This window comes from Megascapheus bottae, chromosome 5 (genome assembly GCF_031878675.1).
Source record: "Megascapheus bottae isolate mThoBot1 chromosome 5, mThoBot2.hap1, whole genome shotgun sequence".
NCBI classification, from domain to species: Eukaryota; Metazoa; Chordata; class Mammalia; order Rodentia; family Geomyidae; genus Megascapheus; species Megascapheus bottae.
The window spans coordinates 42,428,558-42,443,088 of record NC_143513.1 but is presented as its reverse complement, the minus strand read 5'-3'; the positions used below and the strand labels follow the sequence as shown (position 1 = coordinate 42,443,088).

The following is a 14,531-nucleotide window of genomic DNA, read 5'->3' as shown; positions in this document are numbered from 1 at the left end:
GAAGAGGTGATTTATCAACGTGCCTTGTCCTCAAACTGACACACTGACTAGTAGTAGCCCCTTTTGCAAAGCACTTAAAGAAAATAAAAATATGATTGAAGAAGGATGGAAGAAACCAGGCAGGTTTGTATGTTGAGAGTACTGCCCTTAGGGGATGAAAGGACCATGTGTTCTGGATGCACAAAAGGCAACATAGGTGGGATCAGAGCAGATGGGATGATCAGACACACACATACTCTGCCCCCACATCAAGTTTCAGTAGTACTGAATTTTCTCAGGAGAGTGGGGTGACCAGGATGGCAGCCAAGCTTTGTAAGGGGAGAAGACTGACCAGGGACAGGTGGCAACCTCGGGAAAGAGAAAGAGCTAGATGAGGCTCTTAATTTGTGCAGATGAGACATTATGAGAGGAAGCACTGGTCCAGGTTATGACAAGCTAAACAAAGAGGAACAGGCCCCATTTTTACTACCTTTCTGTACATTTGTATAGACCTTCTTCCATTGCAGATTAGACCTTCACACAGCACTGTCTCTAAACAGTCTGGGCAGTCTAGCTAGCACCCAGGATTCCATGCAAGTGCTGATTTGGTGAATAATTAATGTTTCTCTCAGAACTAGTGTGTGTTTATAAACTCCTAGATCAGCTTATTGGATGATCTAATGATTAAACTTCTCTGGGCTCTTATTTCACTGCAGCCAAATTCAAAAACAAAAACTTGCCTGCCTCTCAATTCTTTCTCCTTGAGACAGGTGAAAAACAATCAATCTCCCAACTGGACTAAGAACGAGCTGTCTCTCAATCCAGGCACCTTTATCCAGAACAGGACTAAAGAGAGCTCTAACTCCATCCATTGCTAAAAGCAATGAAATTGGTTAATTCACAGAAAAGGAAAAGTGGTCTGGTACCTGAAAAGGGTGAGCTTCTATTTCTCCCCAGTTAACCTATCAGGCCTCAGCGAGGATTTCCCTATGGGGGGGGAGGGGTGATGGCTTTTGTTGTTTGCAGATTCTGGGTCTCCAACTCAGCTTGGGCGTTGTCCCTGAGCTCCCTTTTGCTCAAGGTTAGCACCAACTACTTCGGCTATCTCTGTGATTAATTGTAGATACGAATCTCAGGGACTTTCCCTGTCCCAGCTGGCTTCGAGCCCGTAATCCTCAGCTCTCAGCCGCCTGAGTAGCTGGGATTGCAGGCGTGAGTCACCGGCGCCTGGCCACACTGCATTTTGTAGAAATTATAGATAAAGATGTGTCAGGAAAGATCTCCAGCTTCCTTCCTGGCTATGTCAACCCTTTCCTTCATAGTGAGATGGGGAAAAAAAAGCCCTGAATGCCCCGGTCGCTCAAGAAATTTACTTGAGTAAAGCCATCGCATGGGTTGAGATAAAAAGTAGATTTTCAAAAATAACAAAAGCAGTCTGCTGGATAATTCAGTGCATAACCTCCTGGGGACTTGCAGGCAAGTTCCCGGATAAAGGTGTGCGCAAAGAACGCGCAGTGAACAGTGGCGTCCTCTCTTCAAGGCGAGGACACCCCCACCCACGAGCTCACCCCAGCTCTGGATCTCCATTGCTGCGGGGAGGGAAGGGGTGTGGGTTGACTTTTTAAAAGAACAAACCAGACAAGTCGGCACTCAACCCGCCTCCACCCGCGCCACATGGAGAGTTTGTAGCCTAGGGCACCTTTTCCCCAACTCACTTCCTAACAAATGTAAATGCCGAGTCCGCGGGAGGTCCCCACCGCCCGGCCCCCGCCCCCGGCCCAGCCACCTGAACACCTACCACCGAGACCAGCCCGGACCGCCCACCCCTCCGCGCGCGCACCCCGGGGCGGACCCGCCACCCCCACGCGGGGAAAGGGAAGCACGAAGAGCCGGCCACCTCGGCCGACGCGGCGTTAAAACAAAAGAGGCCCCCTGAGGGGGTGGGCCCTGGACCTCCACCCCCTCCTCGCCCAGTGGTGGCCTCCCGCTGCCCGCCCCCTCGGCCCGAGCCCCGCGTGTGCGCATGAGCAGAGGCGCCTCCCTCGGTTCCTCCCAAGGCTAAACTTTCTAATTCCCTTCTTTGGGCTCGGGGACTACCAGGAGCCTCCGGGGCGCACCGGGCGCAGGGTGAGCACAAAGTCGGTGGGCGACGTTTTTCCCTCCCGCTTCCCCGGCCCAGCCCCCGCTTCCGTGGGAGCGGCAGGAAACTGAAGGGCCCCTCTCCGCGCTCCTCTCTCGGAACATTTATTTGTCTGTTATTTCTCCTCGGCTCCTCTACCTCTCCAGAAAGGAAGCCGGGAAAGAGCCGGCAGCTCGGCGGACGCGCGCTCCCTCCTCGGCCGGTCCCCGGGGCTGCGGGCGGGACTGGACATGGGGTCGCTCCAGGTGCTCGTCTTCAGCTTCTTGGGTAAGTCAGAGGAGGGGTTGGCGCTCTGGGGTAACGGGGGAAGGAAATCCCGATGCCCGGGGCTCGGGGTTGGGAGGGAATCCGGGGGTCGGACGCCCCTGGGTTCCGTCGCCACCGCCCCTCGCTCCGGTAGTGTCTGGGGACGCCGTGCGCGGGTCGCCGGTCCCCATCCCCAGGGCTCCGCGCCCCTGCGGCTCCCGGGGTCTGCGCCGCCCTCTGCCAGTTTTCGCCGTGCCCTCACCACCTGGGGGAAGGCAGGGGGGTCTCCAGGGCGGCTGGGCTTGCTTGCTGGCCAGCTTGGGGGGGGGGGCTCTCTGCCCAGCCTGTTACTCAGGAAAGCGCCCGAGCCCCCAGGCTTCGCCTGGGAAGCTGATGGGGCCCATGTGGCTTTAATTAACCATCGCTGTTTGCCTCGCCATGGCACCGCGCACCGCTGGGCCCAATAAGCTTTTCTGGACTGGCGAGGCGTTGAAGCCTCCCCGGCGCCGCAATGACTAACCGGTCGCTCCTTCCCCTGGGGAAAGCATCGTCCGCCACCGATCGCCGCGCCTCACCCCTCCCGGGAATCGCTGGTGTCCCGAGCGCGTGCACGCGAGCGTACCCTCACGCTCACTCATTTCCACGTGCACACTCACAGCCAGGATGCGCGCACTGCCACGTGCACGCGGGTTCCCACGCGCGAATCGTCTCGGTGCGCGCAGGTCCCCGCACGGACGGAGGTCGAGGCGGAGGGGCGGCACCTCCACCTAGAGGGGTGGGGGCTGCTGGCCGGGCACCACAGTAAAGGCGCCGCGCGGCTTCGGGTGCGTTTTCCTCGGGTGATGCGCTCAAGCTGGCCTCCGGGCAGCCTGGCATGACGTGTGGTGGGTTCCTTTCCACGTCCCTGTCATCTGGTCCTCTCCTTCGCTTATCTTGTCACTGCGTCTTCTCTGGGTAGTGGGCTTCCCGGCCCCCTGCCTCTTCTTTTGTTCGGGCCTATCCTCTGTCCCCCGTTCCCCCAACCTTGTCCCTTTCCCCTCCGGTAGCCTTGGGCTCAGCCAGAGTGCGCGCCCAAGAACCCGACTTCAGCTATGGCTGCGCGGAAGGCAGCTGCTACCCTGCCACCGGCGATCTTCTCATTGGCCGAGCCCAGAAGCTCTCTGTGACCTCGACGTGCGGACTGCACAAGCCAGAGCCCTACTGCATCGTCAGCCACTTGCAGGTAAGGCCTCAGAGCCAGGGTTCCAGACCTAAGGGGCAGGCAGGCAGGCAGGCCCAGGGGCCTTCCCACATCCGGCCAGCAATCCGGATAGTCTGGAGGCCCAGGATTAGGGTGGGATCTCGCTCACCTCGTGCCTCCAGCTCAGTTTGCACAGTTGCACCCCCAGACATTTCCTGCCGTTCTCCAGCCACACCACTGTCAGCAGCACAGAAATTCAGGGAAGTAGACAGCCTGGTCCTTGCCCTGTGCCCTGCCCCAGCTCCGGGATTCTGAAAGACTTGGGTAGTGGAGTAATTGTTAAAAATACACACGTTATAGATGATTTAGCCTCTTCTTTCTTTACTGAGTAGAGAGCTCAGGCATTTCACTTCATCTTTCACTGGGTTATTCTAAGGATATCTCAAACCATGATGTTTTGCAAAATGATTCCAGCCACTGAACCCCATTTTCTCCCGGCTTGGTGCTATCTCCATTAGATAATTCAGTTCAGCAGTTTGCATTTCCCATATGCCCTCGTTGCTATGGTTCCCTGATAGTGGAAGACCAGTATGAAATTTCAGGGACTTAACTGCTTCTTAAATGTGGATCCAAATTTTAGATTTCAAAAGTCATAGTTGTATATTCAGGACTAAACATCATACACATTCAAGACTAATCTAAAAGAAGACACAAAACAAACTTCTGAAGCAGAATCCATTTCCTTGATTAAAAAAAAAGGTTAGATTTTTCTCTGGACTCTTAACAAAAGCAGAGGTCAGTAAGAACATTCAGGATAAGTTGCTCAGAGTGTGGCCCGCAACAACCTGAGCAGCTGCCCTTCAGAAGGACCTAGTGTCTTGGGGTTTGCATGAGAGATGCCTTAAAATGGAGTCATTTTCACAAAGCAGAAAGTCCATTGTAGAGATATACATTTAAAGTAAAGGAATGTGGTAAAGTGGATTCCACTCATTTGCTTCCAGATTTATACCGAGATGTCTAGTCTAGACTGCTTCCTCTTGACTAGAAGGGAGATTATAATTAAACTACTTTTTTTAAAGTTCTGGCAATTGTTCTTCAGTGTTAGTTTCCTTGACTACAAGCTAATGAAGGCAGTTGATGTTCCATTTTCTAATATTAGCATTTAAATTTTACCTAAATGGTGGTGCTGACAAGTTCTTCAGAGGTCCGGATATCCTGTCAATGAATCACTAAAGTCTGAAATTAGCTTTGACCAGAGTGCAAACTGCTTGTCTTAAAGTTGAGCCATTCTTTGCTTTATATCATTGGCCATGAAATAGTGGTTACATTTTTTTTTTTTTAACAGATACCTGGGTCTAAAAGAAATAGGCATGTGCCTTCTCAAGCAGTGGCCATAAAATCTGATATAGGATGCTTTTGTTCTAGTCTCCCTGTGTTCTTAATAATTGTGATCTCTGCCATTTTGATGTTGTTGATACATCTTGCCACCCAAAGTGCTTTTGAATGTTATTTTGAGTGGTAGTAACCAACCAGATTAATATAAAGATAAAAGTAGTCTATAGTCTTGTAAATTCCATTTACAAGATATTAAGTCTCTGTATTTCAGTCTAAGTATCATCTTTAGATTTTACTAATATGAATTCCAGAGCAAATCTCCATATAGAAAAGGAGCTATTAACCCATGTTGCTTTGGGTTATGTAAAAGAAGAATACATCTGATCTATCTGCCGGGGTGACTGTGGTTGTGATTTTAGGGAGAAAGAAAGTAGAATATTTAAAGCTACTCAAGAGCCAAAGTCCATCTTTATTCCAGTTTTTGCCTCAGTTTCTAGTGGTACCAATATTACAGGCCAGGACAGGGCAGGGCAGGGCAGGCGTTCTCAGCGGCTTATAGATAGCCCTACTCCTCATTTACTGCTTGGGCAAAGTAGAAACTAAGGTATCTCAGGGCCTTTGTAAATACTGCTGGTTAATACTTGGTTTCTGCCTCATTTAGGTTTAGAAAATCAGGCCAAATGATTTGGATTTTTTTCCCCCCTTTTTAATTTGCTTTATCAGCAAAAACTCTTAATACCTCTGCATTTTACTCTAGAGTAAGCTACTCTAGCTATTTATTGAGATTAGGATTTAAGCCTAGAAATTTGATTTTGATTAAATTAGTCTCTTAGGAAACAATGCCTTCTTTTACTCTTGACCTTGAATTTGTAAAGAGGAGGGAAATTTTTTTCAGAAAGATTTTAGACTTTTTAAGTTAAAGGGAAAGATGTGACAAGTTTTTTAAGTGAAATTTTTTTTGGGGGGGGCACATCTATCTCCTTTTAAAGCTAGTGGTTTGATTTTTGGATTGTGAGCTTTTTTTGTTTGTTTGATTGTTTTAAATGAAATTACTCCTTAAACTTATGAAGTTAACTTGCTTTCAGGAGGACAAAAAGTGCTTCATTTGCAACTCCCAAGATCCTTATCATGAGACTCTCAATCCTGACAGCCATCTCATTGAAAACGTGGTCACTACATTTGCTCCAAACCGCCTGAAGATTTGGTGGCAATCTGAAAATGGTATGTGGTTGGTGTGGGAAGTTCTGTGCAGTGTGATTAGTAACCTGGATGGGGCATACATGCGTCCAAGTGTTTGTAATTCCCATTGGCTCCTCTTCCCTGTAATTAGTGTTGGACAGGTTTACTGCCTGGTAAAATCTGGTCCTCCTTCCTGAAGTATGCATTCTCTAGGAAAGCAGTCTTTCATGCTGGACCAGAGTGTTTGTTCCGGAGTCCTCATTCCGAGGGGGCCTTTTGGAGAGGGGTGTGTGTGCCAGTGAGAGAAGGGTGTGAGGGACAGTGTTGACCTCTGGCCCTTCATCCACAGAACATAGCAGCTTTTGTTATTGGCTCTAAAAGAAAGGGCAAAAATCACAGCTGACCCCATTCTCCTTCCAACGATAGAGAATTTTATATTAGTAATGATAGTAGTGTGAAATAAGCACTTTCATGGAACTTTGCAGTCTGTCAATGTGATAGGATTTTAAGTTAAGTAGTTTCTCAGTAGTTCTGGGTGTCTAGCCCCTTTGCCTTTTTGAGGGGGGGGGGAGATGGAGGAGGAGGGGCATTTGGCCTTTGCCTTAATAAGTTCATTAAATATGATAATAGTTACTATTGGCATGAAACTCTGGTCACATAGTTTTGAGTTAGTGTGGCTGTTATTAACAGTGTGAATAGTAGTTTGGGGTTCTTGTTTTCCTTTTTGAGACAGTTTTTTGCTGTTTAGCTTAGGCTGACCTGAAACTCGAGACGCAGCTGCCTCAGCCTCCTGAGTGCTGGTAGTAGAGAGCGCCTTCATTAAACATTCTTTTGGTAGTCACTTTCTTTTGGTTTGAGCTTAGGGCCTCCCACTGCTAGACCCTCTGTCCCTTTTGCTTTGACTGTTTAAAAAAAAAAAACACCAAGAGGCTTCCTTCCTTCCTTCCTTCCTTCCTTCCTTCCTTCCTTCCTTCCTTCCTTCCTTGCTTGCTTGCTTGCTTGCTTGCTTGCTTGCTTGCTTGCTTGCTTGCTTGCCAATCCTGGGACTTGAACTTGGGGCCTGAGCACTGTCCTTGGGTTTTCCTCAAGCCTAGCACTCTATACTTGAGCCACAACACCACTTCTGGCTTTTTTCTATGTATGGGGTACTAGGGAATCAACCTGGGTCTTCATGCATGCTAGGCAAGCACTCTACCACAAGGCCAAACTCCCAGCCTGGGGGGGTTTCATTTTGATATGTTCATATATACATGTAATGTACCTTGCTCAGACTAGTCCCTCTCTGCTATTTTTGAGACAGTGTTTCAATTGTATGCTGGAGCCAGCCTGAACCATGATCCTGATAGTTACACTTCCTGTACAGCAGGGATGACAGACTCATAATTGCTTGCCCCACCTTTTTTTTTTTGGGGGGGGGGGGGGAGTCGGTCAAGGGACTTGAACATTGGGCCTGGTCGTTGTCCCTGAACTCTTCAGCTCAAGGCTAGCACTCTACTTCTTGAGGCACAGTGCCGCTTCTGATTTTCTGGTGGTTAATTGGAGATGAGAGTCTCATGCACTTTCATGCCTGGGCTGGCTTTGAATCTTGATCCTCAGATCTCAGCCTCCTGAGTAACTAGGATTACAGGCACGAGCCAGCTGCACCTGGTTTTGCCCAACCTTTTTTTCCCTTCTTTTTTAATGAGGTATCATGAACTTTTTATTTCAAGCCTTGATTCTCCTGACCTTTGTCTCTTCAAGCAGCTAGTATTACAGGTGTGAGCTACTGCATTCACTCCATTAAATTTGTTGAAGAAAAAAATGAAAGAAGGTCATAAGAGAAATGAACCTATTGAGCCTGGTTGTAAAAAATACCCTAAAAACAATTAAATTCCCTCATTAAGTGCCCTGTACTTAGGGAGCTCTCAGATGTGTGAGATCATTTATCACTGGGGAAAGAGGCATTCCATCCATGTCTTATTGACAATAATTGCAAAGATTTTTCTAGAAAACCTTTTTGGAAGGAGTGGTTCATTTATCATTTTGGGGAATCCATTGGTTTAAGAACTTCATGGGGTGGGAGGGGTGGGGCGGGAGATGAGTTCTCAGAAGCGTGTGCCATTCAGATTCATTATAGTGGGAAATTATGGTTATTCTTACAAGAGGATATGTTGGCTGGTATAGCTCAGTGTAGCTGAGTCCTGGAGGACTTTAAAATAGGATGAAGCTATTCTTGCCCGTCCTCATTCTTCAGCAAAGCAGACAGATTCCTGGGCATTATGCACCCATTTTAGGCAGCTAACAATAAAAGTTTTTTCATGATCTGTAGTTCTTAGTATAAAGTTTTTCTTAGTTCTCTCAGAATTTGATCAATTTCTGTAGCTTTATTGCAACAAGAGAGTCCAAATGTCAGAAAAGTTTTTTCAATCAGAGGGCTTAAAATCTCTGTCACTCCAACAGATACTAGATGAAGTTATCCAGACTGATGAATTTAGAAGGTCAGACTGAATTGTTGTTGTACTCTTTCATCTATCACTTTGCTGATAGTTCACAATGAAGAACTTCTCTGTGAAGGTGACTTTATTTCCTCTATATTTTGCACAGGTTTCCTTATATGCATTGGTATTAAATCATGACTATGCAGGCTCAGACAGCTTGGAATGCGTGGCTGATTCACAATTCTTCCATACTATAGAAAATTTTTACTTTTATTTTTTTCTTTAGCCCAGGCTGCAGAGTGATCCTCTTCCTCTTTAGCCTGGAAAATGCTGAGATTACTGTATGAGCCATCACACTTAGCTATGGAATAATCTTGTTCCTTGGATTTCTCTTTCTCAAAATAAAAAAAGATGAAAAATTAAAAAAGATGAGCTGAATGCCAGTGGTTCACATCTGTAATATTAGCTACTCAGGAGGCTGAGATCTGAAGATCAAGGTTCAAATCCATCCTGGGCAGGAATGTCCAAGAGACTCTTACCTCTAATATAACCACCAGAAAAGTAGAAGTGGTACTGTGGCTCAAAGTGGAAGAGCTCTAGCTTTTAGCAAAAAAGCTCAGGATCAGCACACAGGCCCTGAGTTAAAGACCCATGAAAAAACAAAAAAAAAGAGAAAAAAACAAAATATGGTGCTTTATCAGTCTGTAAATCTAAATGGAATGCACTTTTGGGATATTTGTGACTGTATATATTCTTTTTTTCTTTTCTTGCCTGTTCTGGAGCTTGAACTCAGGGCTTGGGCACTGTTCTTGGGCTTTTTCCTCAAGGCTAGCACTCTAACACTTGGGCCAAAGCACCACTTCCGGCTTGTATGTATGAGTTAGGGAGGAATCAAACCTGAGTCTTGGTGCATGCTAGGCAAGCACTCTAACACTAGGCCAAACTCCCGGCCCTGTATATATAATGTGACAGAAATGGTACTAGTCTTGCTTTGTACTTCATCTTCTCTTACTTTTTGAACAAACATTGCCCATTTTGAAGCTCTTGGGAGAGGACAAATGTACAGATTCTTAGCTAACATTCCACTAAGAAAAATACCCAGAGTAGTTTGGTAATTTTTTTTTTTACAATAGGTTAGATAATGTTCATTAGTGTGATTATAGTGGTTTTTCTTTAACATTCCAACTAGCTCATATCCGTTCCAGTGACCACTTTCCTGCCCCCACCCCCATCCCCAGTCAACTTGGCAAGTTGCCAGCAGGAGAGATTATTTCAAAAGGTCCTGCTGATTTCCTGGAAATACACCAGGCTGTGACATGATTCCCTCTGACACATTTCTGTCTTTCTGCTTTTAAGACTTCTTTTGCTCTGGAAAAGATGGGCCTCTAAAAGTCCTTCTGACGTCCAAAAAGTGGAAATTCTATTTGAGCCAGTGGGTAGGGTTGGGAGAGGTGCCGCCCACCCTGGAATTCCACTGGCCATTTTAGCATGTCAGGTGGGACCAGTCGACCCTCAGGGCACGGAGCAAATTTTCCCTTGTTGGTTCAGGCTTTCCTCCTGAAAGAGAAGATGTTATTTGTTCTGGGCAGTTTATGTATTTAACTGGCTCTTTGTTTCTTTGGCATTGTTTTCCAGTGGTGCAAATGACATTTAAAGGGTGCCCCAGCAGGCATAGGCTTTTTTTTTTTTAAGTTGATGTGGAGCTTAACATGTGGTGGACGCATGCTTCAACTTGTGCTGCTTTTCTTCACTCACACAGAGAAAAGAGAGCATTTGTGTTTGTCCTGGAAGAGAGTGGAGTCACTGTGCCTCAGCCTGCAGGCTGACCTCTTACTGTGCACAGGAAGTGCCCTTCTCCCCTCTCACAATTTGGCTTTGAGGGCTGGTGGGGACAGTATTTCTCTGGTTTCTAAGCAAGAGATAGCTGCCTTGACCCATGAAGGGGCTTTGGACTAGATCAAGTCTCATTTCAGGGAGTGGAACTTGAAGGATTGTGAAAAACAGTAGAATCAGTCCAGCTTGGCGCATCACCTGAGTAAAGGCAAAATCAGCGTTAACAGCTTTAGACTGCAAAAAGGGTTTCTGTGAAGTTTGAAGATCATTTAAGGAAATAGTTGCAGCTGACCTCTGCTGTTTGTTTTTACCTTACCATTCCCTTCTTATTACTATTACTTTTTTCATCTCTAGGTGTGGAAAATGTAACTATCCAACTGGATTTGGAAGCAGAGTTCCATTTCACTCATCTCATAATGACTTTCAAGGTAAGAAGTCCATACCTTAACAACAAATGACGGCTGGACGCATTGTATAATTTCCCTCTTAGGAACTTAAAATACCCTTGTTGCTGTACATTGTGATAATTGAGAAATTTAAAAAACAAAAACAAAAACATGGGCTTGAATAACTACCTTTACCAAATACCTTATCTTCATAGCAATACATAGAGAGTTTCTATGCTGTCTGTGTTCAGCTATATATAAACTTCTTAGTTTAGAGAGCTCTCAATTTCCCCATGGAGAGAGGCAGTATTGACTCCATCCGAAACCACAATAAAACATCTGGAGAGAATATCTCTGATCCCATGTGTTTATGTTTTAATACTGAGCTTGGAAACTGAAAAAGAAATTTAGTTTTAAAGATTTTGCAAAATTTGTGGGGACAGTTTCTGAAGTGATCTGTGAGCCTTGTTTTAAATGTAGATTCTTCTCACCATTTTTCTTTTTGAGATGTAAAATGACTCTGGGACTGGGGAATGTCTCTGTACAAAGTCCCTTTGTTTCTTCTCAAGCAGCTGCCTGGAAATGACAGACTTCACATGGCTTAAAGTACATGTTGGCCTGTATAAAACCCATAATTTGCTTATTGCTTCCCAGATGAAAATCACTTTTGAATAGTTTTTCAGTAGGAGTTTGGAGCCTTATCTGCACTCTTGCAGGCTAGGAAAAGATGCCAGTGATAGGTTTACCCTGTGGGCCAGGAACCTTCCAAGTTCCACCTGGATCTGTTACAAAAGCCTGGGAAGCCAAGAAGCAAGGGTGGGCACGGGAGTCAGAATGTGACTAGGAGGGACACTGAACCATGCAGTTCCCAGGCTTGCCCTTGTTGCCCCTTTTCTCAACCCTAAGCAACCCATTGTGATTGCTGGGGTGACAGGTTACACTGACACCTGATACTGAGTGCTGGCTTGACTAAATAGCTCAAGGACTCCTTGTCAGTGACCTTGTGCTTAAAATTGAAACTCATCCTGGTATGGGATGCCTCCCCCAGTGTTAGGTGACACCTATAGCTTTTATCTTTTTATCTATTCCTCTTTTTTAATCCATATGTAGGATCCATTTACTTTGAGGAAGGCATCTGTCTGCTCACAAACATGAATAGTTTCAAGCTCATTTACATTCAAAACTGCTCTGGGCACAGATTCTGTAGTTGAATACTTATTCAAGAGATTACAATGGGCCAAAGATGGAATTCTGCACATATATGCAAAAGGTCAGGCAGAGGAGGTGGTGGCTGACATGAGATGTAAGCTATGGGTACAAGTTGCTGGATGGGGGCGAACAGCCCTCAGGCTCCAGTGAGCTTCAGTGAGCTAAACAGCATGTGTGAGCTTGGGCACAATTGGGTATGATCCCTGTTTCCCCCAATCCAAGCTAGTAGGGTCAGAGCTTTGTCTTCCTCCGGAAGACCTGTATCATAGCATTATTCGAAAACTACCATATGTCTTTGATCTATTTTATGAGTCCAGGACTGCCTAAGTTGGTGATGCATTAGCAGTAGTGAAGATGAGAAGGGAAAAGGCAGGGGCTGAAGATGAAGGAACATGCTTAGTTACACCTAGGCTGAATGTTAAGTATGTTGGGTTTTTGTAAATTAGTGAAACTCATCCTTCATATCCCAGAGTGCTTTTGTATGTAGCCAGCCATTTCCGGACTTGTGATTATTATGCACTCAGAAGCAACTGTGCAGCCACATGAGGCCCAAGAAGGTTGATGACTAAGCAGGGAGTGGGAAAGGCTTACATACTGTAGGTGAAGTATGTTGTTCTAGTTTCCAAAGTTTCTTAACTCTACAGGAAATTGAGTGATTTGCCATTGTCCCTTTGGGATTTAGAAGTTTCCAGAAGAGTGGGAGAAGAAAGCACTACAAGGACTGGCTTCTGAACTTTTCCTCTCTGTCCCTTTTGACACAGAGACCTGCCACAGACCCTCCAGTGTCTTCCCAGCTGGGATCCTGGCCTTTTGGGAAAGCACATACTACATATGGCATATGTTAAACACTGGAGCTTCTCTTTAAAATCCTCTGTCTAATGCTCTGCCCAGTTTTAAAAAATACTATTTTCTTTTATTTCTGGATAGGTGAAAAAGTAACTTGAATATTTGTCAAAATGTAAATCTTTTACTTCCTAACCTTTGAATCCTTTTCTCAGGAAGAAAAAAGCATTCAGGCCTCTATTAGTTCTTTGGTGTTCATATCTACAGCTAGAATGGGCTCCTCCAGCTTCTTAATGTCCTCCTCTTACTTTTTCAGATCATACTCCATATTACTCTAGTATGGTTTAACATGTTGTACTGTAAGTTTTTTATGTCCATATTTGTATCTCATTGGGCTATATACAATGTATAGATTGTAGGTCACTGTCTGGTATGGTGTGGCAGTCATGCATCTATTGAATCAAATGAAGAAATGAAGGTGTGAATACTCAAACTCAGTCATATTATGGGCATGGTGGCTATACCTATACCAGAATTTGATCTTAAGACCTGTTTATAATCAGCTTCTAAGGAAAAACAGCTCACTAATCTATCAGGGTGGGAAAAGTACAAAATTTAGAACAGACATGTTCCTTGAGAGAATGGGCTCCACAAACAGCTTAAAGTGTCTGAAATCCAGCCACAGTGAGAAATGCCAACTGTGTATAGTCAGGGCCTGTAGCACACCATGACAGTTTCATCTGCAGTCTCGAAAAAGACAGATTAGCAATCAGGTCTCTTGTCCCCCTCTTGCAGACATTCCGTCCAGCTGCTATGCTGATAGAGCGGTCCTCTGACTTTGGGAAGACATGGGGTGTGTACAGATACTTCGCCTATGACTGCGAGAGCTCCTTCCCAGGCATTTCCACCGGCCCCATGAAGAAAGTGGATGACATAATCTGTGACTCCCGGTACTCTGACATAGAACCCTCAACAGAAGGAGAGGTCTGTTTGCATCTTGGTTTTACAATGTCATTTGGTTTGACATTATATTTTACATTGGTGTACGCTTTGATCACAGTTAAAATACCAATTCCTCTTTTATCTATTTTTAGGTGATATTTCGTGCTTTAGACCCTGCTTTCAAAATAGAAGATCCTTATAGCCCAAGGATACAGAGTAAGCATGTTTTCAAATAAAAGCATAGATGGGAAAGAACACTCACAGAATAAGTATTCCCCCAGAGCATGCCACCCAGAATCTAGATATTCAGTAGTAAATCCACCTACGTTTTCTTTCTTTCCAGTGTCCTACCAGAAGCTTTTGAAGTCTCCACAGTAATCAATCTGTCAAGAGTGCTCAAGCAATTATGTTGATTGTGCTACCTTATTTACTTTGTTGCTCAGTACATTAGAATGTAGATTACACTACTGTAACACGAGTGTCTCTAGAATACAATTGTTCAAGTAAAATAGAAAGTTATTGCCTCTTGTACTACATTATTCAGAGGGACTTTCAGAAAATAAAACGTAACTCAGCTGCTACAATTACGCTCACTAGATAAAATAGTTAAATTTGAGTTTCAGATAAATAATATATTTTTAAAATATATATTAGTATTCCATACAGTACTTTTGACTTTTGACTAGTCGAAGTGTGTGTCCCATGCAATATTTGTGATTAGTGTAACAGTGTTCCATGTAACAATTAGATTATGCTTTTACTAAAAAATGATAGTTTATCTACAATTCAAACATAACTGATCACAGGTTACTTTTATATCCTAAATATGATAATCCTGGTTATAGAGACACCCCTTTTCTCAGTTTTTCTTCATAAGTAGAGTTAGATCACCCTACTCTTTT

The 14,531-nt window shown here is 45.0% G+C and overlaps 1 protein-coding gene across 1 annotated transcript in view; it reads left to right on the top strand.

The window, feature by feature from the left end:
* Positions 1-2,007: 2,007 nt before the first annotated feature.
* Lamb1 (laminin subunit beta 1) overlaps positions 2,008-14,531 on the top strand; it is a 70,065-nt gene continuing 57,541 nt past the window's right edge. Inside the window, exons 1-7 of the mRNA XM_090333006.1 lie at positions 2,008-2,106; positions 2,266-2,386; positions 3,412-3,587; positions 5,966-6,101; positions 10,664-10,737; positions 13,483-13,671; positions 13,782-13,845. Coding sequence (XP_090189132.1) covers positions 2,350-2,386; positions 3,412-3,587; positions 5,966-6,101; positions 10,664-10,737; positions 13,483-13,671; positions 13,782-13,845 — 676 coding nt within the window. The 5' untranslated portion in view covers positions 2,008-2,106; positions 2,266-2,349. The remainder of the gene's footprint in view (positions 2,107-2,265; positions 2,387-3,411; positions 3,588-5,965; positions 6,102-10,663; positions 10,738-13,482; positions 13,672-13,781; positions 13,846-14,531) is intronic.